The sequence below is a fragment of the Aulonocara stuartgranti genome (assembly GCF_965226115.1).
Source record: "Aulonocara stuartgranti genome assembly, chromosome: 7".
In the NCBI taxonomy this organism is placed as follows: domain Eukaryota; kingdom Metazoa; phylum Chordata; class Actinopteri; order Cichliformes; family Cichlidae; genus Aulonocara; species Aulonocara stuartgranti.
The window spans coordinates 57,014,622-57,030,641 of record NC_138945.1 but is presented as its reverse complement, the minus strand read 5'-3'; the positions used below and the strand labels follow the sequence as shown (position 1 = coordinate 57,030,641).

The 16,020-nt window shown below is 43.1% G+C and overlaps 1 protein-coding gene across 1 annotated transcript in view; it reads left to right on the top strand.

The window, feature by feature from the left end:
• The window catches only part of roraa (RAR-related orphan receptor A, paralog a), a 188,621-nt gene that overhangs the window by 120,334 nt on the left and 52,267 nt on the right, over positions 1-16,020 (top strand). Inside the window, exon 2 of the mRNA XM_082542137.1 lies at positions 7,981-8,010. Within this exon, the coding sequence (XP_082398263.1) occupies positions 7,981-8,010 (30 nt within the window). The remainder of the gene's footprint in view (positions 1-7,980; positions 8,011-16,020) is intronic.

Below are 16,020 nucleotides of genomic sequence, written 5' to 3'. Positions count from 1 at the left end.
TTTTTGAAATGTAGCAAACAGACATAATCCTCAAGAAAATACATTTTCCCCTGAAATGTAAATGAGAATACGGCAGTGTCATTTTTAGGGCTCAGTAATGCCACCACTGACGAACTCCCTGCTAATAGCGCTATCTTTGATCTACATGGAGCATGGCGGGCTTACAGAACTCACAGGTTTTAATTATGAAATACATGAAAAATAGATGCTTCACTAAGTGCCGACCGTGACTTGCAGTGAATTACAGTAGCAGGGCGCTCGCTGGTTTGCCTCTGCCTTTCCTTCCTTTATGTCTTCCAGTGCCTCCAATACCTCCACTCGGGTCTCTCTCACTCAGTTTGTTACTGCAGAGAAGCAAAAAAGACAAGTCCATGATATTAATTAGTGGATTGACAGACTTGTAATTCATCTCAGAGGAAGTTTTCATTACATGGGAGGCTTCAGAGGGGCAGTTTGGCTTATTGGCAAGTGCTAAGACCAGACCTAATGGGGCTGCAGTTCCCTCCCTTTTGAGCAATTACAGCCAAGTCCTTATCAGCAGCGCCACGAGTCCACTGTTGTGGGACCTTGATTTCCACCACACTCGCATAGAGTGATCCTTCCCCGTAGACTCTTGTTCATTAGACAAGTGTGCTGTACTCTACTTTGCTGGATGAGAATTGAGACTGAGTGAGTGATGGTAATGAAAGGTTTCCTGTATGTTTCTGAGTCAGCCTTTATAGAGCTGATATTAGCTGACATTAGTTTGCCATCAAAGCTCTAGCCTCCTTTCTCCCTCCGTGATTATTCCAGCAGCCTTGTGTCTACAGTCTATTGACAGGCCCGTGCAGCTCCTGTAACAGCTTGTCACAAGCCGTCAGAGTCCATATAAACTTTAATCCTATCTTTCGATTCTATTCTTGAGATAATGCAAAATGCAAGCTCGGACATGGGAGTTGAATAAACAGATGCTGAATGGCGCTTCATCTGTTAAAATGACATATACCTCTGGCAAAAGCAGTCTAACACTGTGGTTTCCTGAAGTTGGCAGGTGGCCTGTGAATCATCTTTTGCAGCCTTGCAAGGAAAACCGAACACAGAGAAAAACAAAACAAGCAATCTCAAGTAAACTGTAGATCTGAGATGATCTTTATTTACCAGCTGTACACTGCTTTTCATGAATATTTAAACTCTTCTGAATAGGTTAACCCAAGGGGGTTCATCTCTGTTGGCCAACTGTACTACTCTTACAAGCCATTATTGTTGTTACAAAGGAGGGAAAAAAAGGAGCATAAGTAGTGTGTTTGCCCCGGGAGCTGGAGGTAATTGTATCCCCTCCCCTTTAGATTTGCACCTGCGTGGAGATAAGGTAATATATTGTAACGTGAACGGGAATTTTAAAGTGTTGTCTGTGAGGCTGTTTTCTTCTATGCTGACAGAGCAAACGCTAACCTCAAAAGCATAATGTTATTATGGAGTTTTCTGTACGCACTGTGTAAATAAAAATTAAAGAATGGGCTCGATTATGTTATTTTATGGAGGAGCACCATTTGAAATAAGCATCCCTCTGACAGAGTAGGGTATCTATTTAAACTTTATGTAGTTAGAGCCTTTATATATAAGTGTAAACACAACCGGTGGTGGTCTCTCGTGCTGTTCTGTGCAGCTCCGTAACAGTAAAGTAAGTCAGGGTGGTCTGCTGAATGCGGTTTGTCTTTATTTATGGTGCGGGCTGAAAGGCTATTGGGTTTCATGTGTGGTTGAAGCTGGATCATTGGGAGATTACTGCTGGGCTGGGAACCGACAGCGCACAGAGTACACAGAGGCCTGCCTGTGCTGCTGGCCTCTCTCTGACCACTGCCCAGGGCTTTCCTGCATCCATCAGGCCCCCTGGGACCAGCCCGCACTCGGAGGAGAATTACTGAATAGTATGTTAGAGCCAAGATCAGAACGAACAACATCAGAGCTGCAGAAACATAACCATTTTGGGGGTTTTTTTTGGTTTTTTTACCTGCAGTACAGTACTAAGTCACAAAACAATCTAACTGAATTGGATGGCTCAGCAGTTGCAGATTGAGCCGTTTCTTGTGTATTTGTCGATGTTTCCTGACCCTTTTTTTTCCATTGCGATGTTTCTTGGGCTTTTGTGCATGTTGTCCATAAGTATAGAGCGCTGTGACTTTGCAGCCACACATGTTAGTAAAAAACAGTAAAACAAACCGTAACGTCATTCAGTAATAAGCAGTCTTCTGTATATTTATTGTTGGGTGCTATTTGAAGAAAAAAACAGTCATTTAACATTAAACATAAAGGAAACGGATGAGGTCTAAACACCAATCAGTAAAGAGGACACATAAATACACGATAGAAGGTAAACAGCTCTGGAAGGTGGCCCGTAAGAAAGATTCAAATCATGGAAAAAATATAATCGTCGAAAAACAATGTCATGATCCAAACACTACAATTTTAATTTAAATTATATCTAAATTATATAAATATTTTTAGGAATCTGCCATCACAATGCGTGTACCGGTCTTTTTAGAATACAGAGTTGGTGTCAAGGTGGACACTGTTCTGGATTCTGTCATTTTTTTCATCTTAACCTGTGCAGCGGTGTCTTACCAATAACAATAGCACTTATCGCAGCGTTCCCTGCGGTACAATTAAAATTCCATCAGAGTCTTCATTCTGCCTCCAAGCCATGCCTGCTGTTTTTTTGGCCCTCCTGGGCCACGTCAATTCCTCTGCTGCAATGTATAATTCACGAGCCACCAAACAGCACTGAGAACTCACCTGGAGACTTGCAGGCCTAGCAATGCAGAACTGCTCTGGGGGAGATGTTGCACATGAACCTGGGGGACATTTGTAAGGGTCGAGGTGCGCCTGACACGAAGCCTCAAGTCAGCCAGGGCTTCTCCGATCTCAGGGTCATCCTGATAATGTCGCTCTTCCTTTGGGATCTACCACCTTCACGTATCCTTTTATTTTTTCCTGACCTTTCTTCTTTCGTCTTCTGAAAGACAGTTGTGGTGTCCTCTAAAACTAATTTGGATGTATATCTTCTATTTGCAGACAATTCCATAGTGATGCAATGAAGTAACCTGTAGAGTCTCAGAGTGGTTGCTTTTATTTAAAACCAATTAGAAATGACCAGAAATAACAGCGCCTGGAGACAGAGAAGTCATTTTTCTTTGGGCCTCCCCAGAGAGTTGGCCTCTCCATGGATTAAGTGTTTTAGTATATTAGGGGGCAGCTGATTAGAATCATTGTGCTTTTTTAATCATTAAATTTTTGCATGTATAGTTTATAGCTGTATAATAGCTAATAAGTCTAAGTGTGTCACAGAAAAAGGGGCGGATTGTTTAAGTGACTTTGTGTATGAAAGTTTCAGAAAGACTGCCAAAGAGGAGCACTGAGGTTCTTGAATCAGCTAAACCACATTTTTTGACTTTTGATGAGACGAGCATTAATTTAAGAGCGACCTTGCATTATATCTTTATGCTTTTAACAGCGCTTTGTACTGTCTAACCTGCTATGTTAGTTTTTCCCCCTTTAATGCATTCATGGATTGCTGACTACCTAAATGAGTCACCTAGCCCACTGAATATTCTAATTTCCTCCAAGCCTGAATTTGTACCACTGTTGAATTTCTTAAAAGCACAGCTCCAAAGATCACGTTTCCTAAACGATTCGAGCCGCTCGTTGGAGCTTTGTGATGGCTAAGAAGAGCAACACATTAATTATTTCTAATTATTTTCTCTCAGGAATGTAGCAGCAATTTGTTAATTGGGCAGGTAGCAGCAGTCAAGAGATGGACCGCTGAACGCGACCACATCGATCATTCTTAAGATGTTCGTCTTACCCACCATTATTAACCAGCAACCTCAGGAGTAGCCTAAAATTAACAGTCCCATACAGCTGCCATCATTAAGACAATAAGCAAACGTTCCATTATGATCTGTGTTTTTCTATCTTCGAGGCCATATTAACTAATTAACTGTGGAGAGTGGATACTGCTAGCATTCCCAAGGCCTATGGTATTGACCCGTAATTCCAGTAGGTGTCTAGCCAGTCCCTCACTGGACCCTCACTGCCTCCTACTGCAATTGGGTCTGCAGCGGCGGCGCCGTCCTTGTGTGCGGCGGGCGTGCAGCAGCGGCATGTGGAGCAGGCAGCGGGAAGCGAGCCTCCCTGTCTCCCCAGACTGAACAGTGAATGAGGATAAGTGAGGAGCACCAGTCAATGAATCAAGCAGCAGGAAGGGAGCAGCCGGGGGGGGAGTGTGACGTCCCCACGGGAGAGGCCTCGCATTAGGAACTTCCTCGTCTGTGTGTTTCTGGCACAGGTTAAATGGATCGCTCCCATTAGCGCGCTGAGAGGACAGCTCCATTATATGAAGGAGACTGTAACTTTGAATGTCATGGTGCAACAACCCCAGAGCACGCCTCGTCTACCAGGGAGGCAGGGTGACAATAACCATCCATGATAATCATTCCCTGTCAGGCTTTAAGGAACCTGAAATTATGACGTACAGCCTGCCGTGTGCCTCAGACTTCATTACAGTGCTGTCACTTTGAGTCGCCTGCGATGGCACCGCACTCCACAGCCGGCTGCAGCGCTGTGACTGCCAAACCCCCGACTCACTCTCCTCCTGTTTAAGTGGCATGTTTACAGGATGTGTGCCCCCCTGCAGATAGATGTGGTGGAGGCTAACCTCCAGTCGTTTGCACGGTACCTCTCTTCCTCTATAGCATAGGCAGTGTCTCATGAGAACAAATGCTGAATTGTTTACCCAGGCAGGGGAAAGTATGACTGATCAAAGGCAGCGAAGAGTGTCCCTCCTTCCACTGTGACAAATGTATAATTTAGAAATTGGAATTCAGCTACAAGTTCACACAGGCAACAGCCTTTTAACTTGAATTTCTATTAACGCTCATAAACGCGCACAGTAGATGTTTAGAAAAGAAAATCCACAAGCTATACGTCTGTTTATAGCAGCCTGTTTATCAGCCAAGGAGAGTTTCACCTCCAGACTGACCTCTGAACCTGCCATCCAGTGGAGAAGACAGGAGCTGGCAGGCATTGCCAATGTCAGTGCCCAGAGCTAACTCCTTCTTTCTCACCGCCTGACTCATTCATTGGCTTTGTGGCCCCTTCTCCTTGCCACCTCCAATCACAGGGTTTTGAATGACACATAGAGGAGGAAGTGGGCCCACTAACCTCCCCTCCTACTTCTTCTAACCTGCATAGCAACAGGAAGGATGAGCCTTTGTCTGTATGGTGATAGTTTTATATCAGCACCCTGGAAAATATTACCGTGGGAGTAGTTTTGTTATCATTAGGCGTGCTGCATTAAGTAGATGGGAGTAGCACAGTAGTTGGTTGGAGCCCTTATTATTTACAGTGCAAATAATACAAGCTCTGCTGTCTTACCAGTTTCTGTGTTTCTCTCACTTTACTTACATTTACAGGCACAATATGTCTTTGGCTTTTGTCATTTTCAGCACATCTGGCTTATTTACAGTAACAAACCTGATAGCGAGTAAGCTGTGAAATTGTTGTTGTTGTTTTTAACTGTTTCTAGGAAATGTTTGCGTGAGAACACACACCAAAAGCATGTTGTAAACATTTCTACCGACTGCATATTATCATCTGCTATCAGTAAAAGTTTCATAATAGGTTATCGTGTGTGGAAAAAAACGAGGCGACTGCAGGATGATTTAAATAATGCAGTTTTTCAAACACGCTGGAAATGCACTCGATAGGATTTTTTTTTTTGTTGTTCCAAGTGAGCACACAAAAATTTTGGTGATAAGCTAAACAAAATGGTTTACTTCTGAAAATACCCTAAAACCTTTTATGGCAAATTCCCCTTTTGCATGGAGTTGACTTAATGAAGCATTTATGTGGTAGGCACAAGAGTGAGAACTGCTCTGCACCGAGTTCATGACGGCTTCAGTGTATCAGCTAGGCAATGAAGCAACGTAAAAATGATCAGGCAGGCAGACTGCAGCGCTGAAAACTTGAGTTTTAGAAGCATACGTCCTCACGTGAATGGTTTCTTCTTGACTTTGACTGCGAAATAGTCAGTGACAGCAAAGCATCTACTCAACATTATCAGTGTGGTCTGTGTGGCTAAAGCTGGGTGAAAGCCTCCACATGTACTGTATGTACACACCCTCACACAAGCTGTTTCTTTCACTTCCTCTGTCACAAACATTTCACAAAGCAAAGGGTTGTTTACAACTTTAAGTTCTCCAGCCAGGCCACCACACTTTTGTTAACACTTCAGAAGATGACAAATGAAAGCTGGAGGCAGTTGTTTTAAATTCTCTGTAACTTTTTGCATATTCTGTATGTTTTATGCATTTTGTAGATATATCGTGCCCTTAAATCAAATAATATCTTATATGTGTCATTGACCACACTCCTCTTGAAAGCTGTGAAGTGTCTGTTTTATGCAGTAGCGTAGGCTCTGACAGAAAGCCACCCTATTTGCTCTTTCGGTTTCTGCTAAGCACAGCCACTGTGTTCCTTCGTAGGTTAACGAGTTGTCTTAACCATCAGCCAGTTAGCTGCTTGATACAGTCCTTTGCAGCTGCCTTGTGCATAAGCTGAAGCTTAGAACAGAAGCTTTGACACTGCTGGTTTTTAATGAACCATCAGGTCTCGCTGGCTCCCATGTCATCTGATTTTAGTGCAGAATTAAGACTCGAGTACTGTTTATTTTCTTCTTGCGTAATGTCACAGTTGGAGAGAACAGAAGCTTTTGGCCCTGAGCAATGGAACAATGCTAGCTCCATCACAGGCTGCTGGCCCCTAGGTGACGGCTTTCCCTCTTCCTGCTCAGTGGAATTGATATCAGCTATGTGTTTCTCTGTGTATGTCTATAGGAGACCGAAGGGCTTATTTGTTTTCCCCCTCGTTGCACTTTGACTCGTTTCCCCTCAAACGTGTCTCAAACATTGTTATCTCTGGCCAGACGCCTTTTTTCACAGAGAGTTATTGAATCATGTCAACTTGCCGTCCCCCGAGTTTCAAATGCAAGCTGTAGAAAAATTAGCCATTGCTTCCGCATGACAAGTGGGATCTATTAGTGTGCTCTCGTCCTGCAAAGCATGAGCATCTTAGGGGCCGCAGGGGACCTCGGCTGGCTGTGTGCTTGTCCGCGTCAGGCTCCTGGGGCATTAGACCAATGTTGCAGACAGGAGAAGGAGCCAGAGCCAAAAAATTAAAAAAAATAAAAACCCCAAAGTGGCTCACTCAAGGAGCTGACACCTGAAGTGGTGAAGATGGGAAGTATAAGTTGCAGTTGCAGTACAGCCCAGGTTTGACTCAACCTGGTCAGACTGCCTGCTTCTTATAAGCCGTTTGTACCCACATTGGCACTGCTTATATCTGTTCTATAGTGTATCCAATCGTTTCTCTCTTTGATCATGTTACAGTTTTTAAAATGGAGACTCTGTCACACATTAAGAAGGGAGTTTTTGTGAGCCATCTCTTTGCCTCCTGAGCCGGTCAGACGAGCGAGGGCTTACAATTTATTTACAAAATAACTTCAAGAATCCCTTTTGTATTGAAACCGTTTAAATAAAGGATTGGCTAACATTAAGGTCAAAATGCCTTTATCTCCCTCAGGGCCAGTGGCTTAGTCATGCACTCGGACCCAATCGGAGAGGAGACTCAACACATTAGCATTCCAAATGTTTTTTTTCCCTTTAGTTTGAAATTTTATTCACTGCCTGAAGAAAATGGGGTTTCAGCCACCTTGTCATAGATGTTGCTATAGAATGGCCCTAAGTTAAACACCAGCCTACACACATAATTACTCAGGGCCACCTAAGTGACCTTGGTCTGTTGCAATCTGTTGCAACACAGGGTTTCCTTCTTTGCTGCTGTTATCATATTATAAGTTATTAATAAGAGCCCCATGTGAATAGTTCATGTCATTTGTTTTTTTAAATATATTTTCTCATTTTTATTTGCTTTTTTTCTTCACAGGTATCTCAGTAACAAAGAAGACACATACTTGTAAGTACAATTTTTATTAATGTGGTTTTTATTCTACTACAATTTTAAGACGGTAAAAGTGATACTTAATTCAAAGAAGAATCCCATACTTAATGTGAAAAACAACAACAAACAACCCCTTGCCTCATGTATAGTGGAGATGGTGAGCTCATTATGTTTGTGTCTATGTTGACTCTTTTTCATCATTGCCTATAAATGTGCTGTTGTCTGCCTACTACTGTCATAAATCAAGGCCTTCAATTAGATTTCTGTTCATCCACTTTCACTGTTTTGTATCTCTCCGTCTCCATACTGGAGAGAATATGATGATAACCCCAGAGAGGAAATTAAAATGCTATGCAGTCTTATGACTGCTTGGTAATCATGCACATTTGAAGCAGACAGTGTGGTGAAGCACCTCTTTGTTTTCTGCAAGGCCTTGCAGCTGAAAAACACGGATGTGGTGCAGCGTGGTGGTTTCTAACCTCTGAGGCTGCATTAACTACCAGACTTTGTGTTCTTCAAGTGCAGATCCTATCACTAAAATTGAAAGATACAGACACTGTATGTGACACATGTATCACATGCTAGATGCAAGGCTCCTTTTGTGCAATACAACAATAGTACACAGCCTTTTCTTACCACCGCTGCCTTTTCAATTTCGGTGCGCTTATGAAGAATTGATGAGCAGTCAAACCTGCAGAAATCAATGATTTCCAAGAGATTTGTACTGTATTTTGACACATGTGAAGTGCAATCGAGAAAGCATGTAAAAACGCTTTTGTGCGGTGTTCTGCAGTGTGTCTGTGCATGCGTGTACATCCATATGTGTGTTCATACCCCACTGTGTGAATGGAAGAAACTAGCCCTGAAGGCTATCCTTTCTCTCTGATCACTCTGATGAAACTTGTGGAGAGGGAAGGCCAGGGGGCTTTTCTGTAAGAGCGGTCGGAGTGTTTCAGATTGTGAGAGGCTGCATCTCCCCCTGTTAAACACCCCGGCTCTTTCTTACATCAGACAGCAGGGCAAAGGGATATGATCTTCAGTGCTAGACAGCTCTACCTTACTCAAACAGCCCCGTCAAAACAGCAGCATGGTTGTGTGTTAAGCTATTTGCTTGCCTGGAGGGGCTATGGTATTTTTTTTAATTTATTTATTTATTTTTTGATGCGTGTGTCAGTGTTCATGTTTGTGTCAGGATATCTTCAAGGTAGAACAGAAACGCTTTGACCCGCCACCCACCACCCCGCTATCTTAATTAGTGCGGCGCTAAGCACCTCTACACTGGAAGGGGGCTCAAATCAAAGAGCATGATTTAGGAGTCTTGGGTTCAAAGCCCTGGGCAGAGACTGGACTACGCTGTCTCATTTCAGTGAGAAATATTCAAATCTTATCCATGTGCGGAAATCAAAGTAAAGCCCCTTAACAAGTAGTTGATTGCTGTGCCTTACAGACAGGAAGCGGCTGTGGAGCCTCGTCAGAGCTGCGTGCACAAGAAGAAGTTCAAGGGCCAGTTAATGGTCATTGAGAATGCGGGCGGGCGGACGGTCTGAGAAGCCTGGTGATTATATGGCTGGTGGAGTAATAATGAGGGAGATGGCTCTGCCCTGCATGGTTATAGCCAAGATGTAGATCTATTTCTGTTCCCGGAGTGAAAACATTGGCTTCCCCAATACGCCAGTCCGCGCTGCCACGCGTAATGTGAGCTTGGCAGCCTTGATTTCATGTGCATATGTGTGCAAGTATGTTAGTTTCTGTGTGTGTGTTTAGGAGGTCTTCTCGGTCCAACCCGGACCACAGGGATGGGCTGTGTCTCTGACTAACTCCCCACTCTGCCTGAGTGATCAAACTGCTGGAAGCTCCCCGCCATGCCAGTCCCCTCATCAATATAAATTACAGGGGCAGCTGTTCACTGGCAGACTCCTCTCCTTTCCTCGCCTCTCCTCTCCTCTCGTCTCTTCTCCTCTCCTCTCCTCTCGAACCCCCTTCATCGCTAATCATTGAGCCATCAGAAAGTGAAGTATTCTAGATGAAAACAGATACTTATATCATTGTGTCATTGACTGTAATGTCCTCTCCCCATTCAGGACTTACATAGATTTATTGTCTGAGCCTCTTTATCTGTCTCCCCCTTTCTTTCTTCATTTCCTCAAAGGGGCTGTCCCTCGCCATCACTTCTTCTTACAACAAAGCTTCAGTTCTGAGCAAGAAGTCAGCTGTGGTTTTCCTGCACCTTTCCCTGGCAGTTTTACATCTGTTTTATGGACTCTCTGAGTAGCAGTTGATTTACGCACTTGTGACAAATTAAAGGAAAACCCCGAACGCGTAACGTCTGATTCAACAGCGCTTTTGTATGCTGTTGGGGGATTTTGCTGGCTCCACTTGTCCTTGCTATAACCCCCCAGCACATTTCTTGTTGGTTTTTCCCTTTCATTTCTCCTTCCATCTTTATGTCTCAAACTGCCCATGTCAGGAAGAGGTGACAGTAAAAGATAATTAAATTTTGCACTTTTTCCCCCTCTTGCGTTGATGTTGGACACCAGATATGTCTCTTCACCTTCTTCTACCTCAGCGGGGCTGTTTTGCTGTGAGATGACTTTCTGTTTGGACCTGTTGAGAGAGATGGTGTGGAGCGGAGGCTCAGATGCAATAGCTGATTACACTGAGATTAGGCGTCTCACCTCTAATCTACCATCAGCAGTCTGGGTCTCACAGCTCGAATAGCAGAGCACTAGCTAACACATACACACGCAGGTCTTGTGGACAGGATGCTCTTGCTTGAACAGAGCAGATCTCATGATTACTTAGAGCTAATCCTCCCTGTCTTTCTCACTTGCAGCTATAGATTTACAGTATACTGATTGTTTGATGACTGTTCAGACCATAATTCGCAGCAAGACAAAGATCTGCAAATCCACTTGTAGTTGCACAGCTTTATCTATGAAAGCATAAATAGAACATCCATAACAATATAATAACACCCAAATATATCTAAATAACAGAACCATCAGACAGCCAGCACAGAAAATTTTTAAAAGTAGAAAACTCTTTGTATAGCTAATTTAGCTGAAAAATATATTATTCTTAATTAATCCTGTCATGGTATTGTGATATATTTATCAGTGTTTACATTATTATACCAGTGTCAGTGTGTAGCAGTCTATGTGTAATATATCTGACTGGGAATAGACTTACCAGAGGGAGGCAGTAGTACAAATGTAACCCGGGGAAAGGAGAAAAAGAGACAGACGATTTCCTTTCATCGGTCCACAGATACATTTTGGAGAGCCCCGCGTTTCTTTTCCCCCTCACCCTATATTTATCTCCATTGTGTTGGTAGACTTCTCGCACTGATTGAGAAACATGGCCTCGCTCATGAATCATCATTTATTTACTAGCAGCTTTTATTGAGTTTCTCTCGTCAGCGATGTGCATTCACATACTAATAGTACGGCTAATCTGTTCCAAAAGAAACCCGATGATTCAGACTCTTCTGCGCTGCTTTCAGTTCCGAGTTACAGAGAAATTATATCGCCCATTGATGCGCTCTCAAAGTTATAAGAGTCTGTAGACTTCATGTCTTTGTTTTGTGTGTGGGGTTTTTTTTCTTTTTCTTTTTACAGAACACTCTTAAAAGTTGACTGATACATGTTTTTTAAAAATATGCTAACAGCCTTATTAATCCCAATAATGCAGTCTGTCTTCACATAACACAATGACAGTTTTCCCCTTGTGAAGAATCTACTTTATTAAAAAAAAAATGCCATGGCAGATCCGGCTTGGATGTCTGAGTTGTAGAATGTTAATGCACTGGCTCTGTGAGTCGAGGTATTTTCAGCTAATCAAACATGAGATTTATGGTACTTAATAGTGCTGTACATTGCCAATTTAGGAGAATAATATGTCCCAGTTGCTGTCTAATTTTGCTTGGCAACAGGCGCACTCCTGTGGAATCGCCCAGGGCAGTGTGAGTTGTCTCTGCATAGCTCAGTGTTCCATGCTCAGTGGTTGTTTGAAGGTATTTCATCACATTGTTGCCTTGATTCAGCTCTGTGGGGATTTGTTAGTTGCACTCATGTGGGAAGTGCATCCAGTACATTGTTAAGCTAGGGCTGATAATGAAGATCAGCCAGCCAGAGTCCCCTGAGCTAAGCGGAGAGAGATAGTCTAGTGAGACGCGCTGCTACAGACATAGTGGAGCAGGACGAGCGCACGCAGCAATACGTACAGACACAAAGGATTCATCAGCACAAAAACATACAACACCGAACCGCGCTGTACTGTGGTGCACTGAAAAACACAATGCAGTACAGAGTATTGCATAGGTAGATTATGAAATCCATTATAATCTGTTCTTCTTACCGGCCATTTTCCTGAATTTGTTAAATTGGCATTATGATGTTTAAACATTAGTTGAGCAATAACGCAGTCATTTTAATGTTGTGGGGGGTTTTTTGGGTTTTTTTGTTGGATGTGAAATTGACAATAAAAAGGGCCTCACAACACACCGCCTCTATTTCACTGGAAAGTTATTTGATTCTCAGCATGGTACTAGAACTGGTTGTTTCCTCTTCTCCCACAGCAACATTGAATGCTTAAATTGACACAATATTTTTCTCTCTCTGTGTACTGTAGGTTATGTTTTCGTCTTACTCTATTTGTTTGTTCCACAAAGGGAGTATTTTCTTTTTGGACATTTTGGTTTAATCTATAATAGATGGCTTTTTTTTTCTGAAATAGGTCAGTGTAATCACAACAGTGAGGGATGGACAGTCACTGTAACAGGGAAATCAATAGAGCTATCTATTTGTCGTAAACCAGGCCAACATGATTTTTCTCTATTTTTTCCCTCCTGCCTTGTCTTTTCCTCTCCAACTCAATATGGCAGGTCCTCATTTTTCAGTAAAAGCATTACGTCTGCCATTTTGTAAAATTGCAAATGGCCTTTTGTGCGTGCACTTTCTTTGCATAAGTTTCTGGATGTAAAGTCTCTTCGTCTTATCACCTCCGAGGGGCCCTGCTTGTTTTCTAAGGGGAAGTGTGGTGAGGGGAGCCGTAGGGGTGCAAGACCGCTTCTTGTCGGGGGGGTTGCTCTGCTTTTGTTGGCGCATAATCTGGTTCTTCTCGTGGTGCCGGCTCTTTCAGAAAATTTGAGCTTGAGTGAAGAGACACCTCGTCAGCTTTTCCTCACCTTTTTTTCTTCTTCTTCCTTTTGTGTCTCACACAAAACCGAAAGCACTGTCTTGAAGCGTTGTCAGACTGGAAAACAAGAGTAAGTGACATGTGACAAGGACACAATGCTCGGATGGGCCAGCCAAAGTAAGTGGCCCCATCTGCTGCGGGCGATTTCTCTTATGCCGGCTGTCTGCCGCCTCAGGTGAAAGGGGCCAAGGAGCGAGGGGCTGTGCTGGGATGGTGGCTTCTGCCAGGCGAAGCAGTTGGCATGGCTGGGAGGGCACGGCTGGCCTCTCGCTCGCTGCGGCACGCAGTCAACCAGCATTTGCAAAAGCGCAGGTTAGCCGTCTCTCATCGGGTTTCCAATGCCTCATCACTTTCCTATGGTGTATACACATTCGGCATAGGACAGGAGTGTCAGCATGTAATGAAAGGTTTGATTCATGGAGGGCGACAGCTGCAGAGGTCACAGAGCTCTATAAGATATGATCCTCACTAATGCTGATGGGGAAATTTTAAATGATGGGTCCATAATTTGACGTGCCTTCCTCAGCTTTCACTGAGCTCTTCATTGATCAGTGTGTTTATAATATTGTTGGTCTTTTCATAGAAGTTATGCAAAAGGAAAGTGAAGCAAAATCAATTTTCTACTCTTTTCAATTTTTTAGCAATAAAAATCGACAGTTTCGTGCATTAACAAAAACAAATATAAACAAATATGTGCCATCAAAACAGCTACTGCATCATGAAAGGAAAAAAGATAATTTCAAGTGAGGATCAGAACTTTACAACAAATAAGCTGTTCAAAAAGTAAAGGAGAGGAGGGAAAATAAACTTCCTACACAGAGACGAAAGCAGACGTGCTCACAAAAGCTTTTGGTGATGTTATACATTGACATTTGTGCTGATCGCATTGTGCCCATTTTGTTGAATCTGCTTTATTAGAGGAATGCTGTTTTTTGTTTTTTTTCCACGTTGCTATTAATTTGTGTTTCTGTGGGTGTGCAGCGCGAGAACAGAGAGATGTGGTTAACCCATTGTGAAGTTAGCCGTCATCATTAAGATTCAGGAGATAACAGGCATGCGGATTTCTACTGCTCAGCATTATAGGATCCCAGACATCAAAGGCAGGTTTTCATTCTACTGTGTCTGCTGCATGGTGAAGGAAAGAAGAAGAAAAAAACAGGTAAGGAGATATGGAGTCAGGAAAATAAAGCAGATTTTGAGTGGAAAGGAGCGCGTGTATACTGTACAGAGGTATGCAGAGGCAGGTGACACAATGCTCAGTGATCTGTTTGATGCCTCAGATGGTCCCTCCTGCATAGTTAGCCCTTTGCTAAATTGGCATCCACTCTGATTAAGTGGCACAGCCCTTAATAACACCATGGTTGACCTCAAACTGGCTTACTTTTAAAGATCAAGTTCATTCCTCAATGTGGTCATTAAAGTTCAGGTGACTCAAAACAATTCATTTGTGTTGTTTTGGTCATTATTTGCCATCTCTGTATTTTTACCTGCAACACAATTTTCTGTGTATACCTCCTCCTCTCATTTGTAATCGATATATAAAAGTGCTGTGAATATTTTTTTTCTTTGTACAAATCTTGTAATAGTATTTCCAGGTCTGTTACACAGATATAACAATGAAGTTCCCCTTAATTCAGATTACTTTGTCAGTCAGCGTGGTGCCATTATGTGCCATTACATCAGTGTGAGCTGTTCTACAGTGAGAGTATTGAATGTACAAGAGCGAGAAATACGCTGTTCTCCAGTATTGTGCTGGATTACAGAATCAAGGTCGACTCACAAGACACAGAGCAGCATTATCCCTTAATCCTGTGTTTTGGTTTCAAATAGCCTTTTTACACCTAATCTTCACAAGTAAAATGACAAACATGAATACAGAGGTAGGTATTTAAATGTGCATTACCTGCAATGTTAAGGTCAAAGGCTTACGCTGACTCAAAGTGGCTGTATATTTTGTGACGGAACAGACAGCCATTTGTTATTTTGTTGCTGCTTTATTACGGAATACTAGGGAGTCTTGTGATGAAATTCCCGCAGGGAGTTTCAGATGGGTAAGTGTGGGAACTTTTTATCCAAACTGCGACTCGGAGCTTGTTTGTTTTTGTGCCATTTTCTTTGTAAAAACGTTCAATGAAAATAAGATTTCCGCCTCACTTTAACCTCTCAACAAGTTGTGGCTTTCCGTACTTGGCCGCTCAGAGGACGGGCTTCACTGAGTCAACAGATATAGCGACTATAGCGAAGGCTGTGCCTCCCCTTGACCAAACTGGTCTTAGTGTGTCCGTCAGGCTCAGCTGTGGCAGAGCTGGAGGAAACTTAAAGGTGCTGTGAAAGACTAAAAGTGGGCCAGCCGCTGCTGCCTCCTGTTGACCTACCTTGTTCAGAGGGTCCAGGTACAGACTGATGACAGGACTCCTCCTCAGCGGACCACATTACTAATGTGTGAGGGTGCAAGAGGAACACATCCAATGATGAATCACTCCCCTGCACCCATGGCATCCTCATAAGTCAAGAGTAAAAGTGTTGAGAGTGCGCTCAGTAAAGAGATCCTTCGCACTGTCCACCGTAGAGCAGCTCGATCCCGGTCCGCTGGAAGAAGGGAAAGGGGGAAGGCTAAGTGGTGCACATCACGCATAGCCTGAAGATCTCCCTCAATCTTGAGGAAAAACATTAGTCCCTCGAGTGGGTCACTTGTTTTTTTTAAAGCTCATAGAACTCAGGAAAAGTTACTTTCATGCTTGACCAGAGCTGTATTTTAATAAATGAGAGTAATCTACATTGTGTTGATGTGGAATGCCTCCCTGGACCTACATTACCAGAAGTCACAGA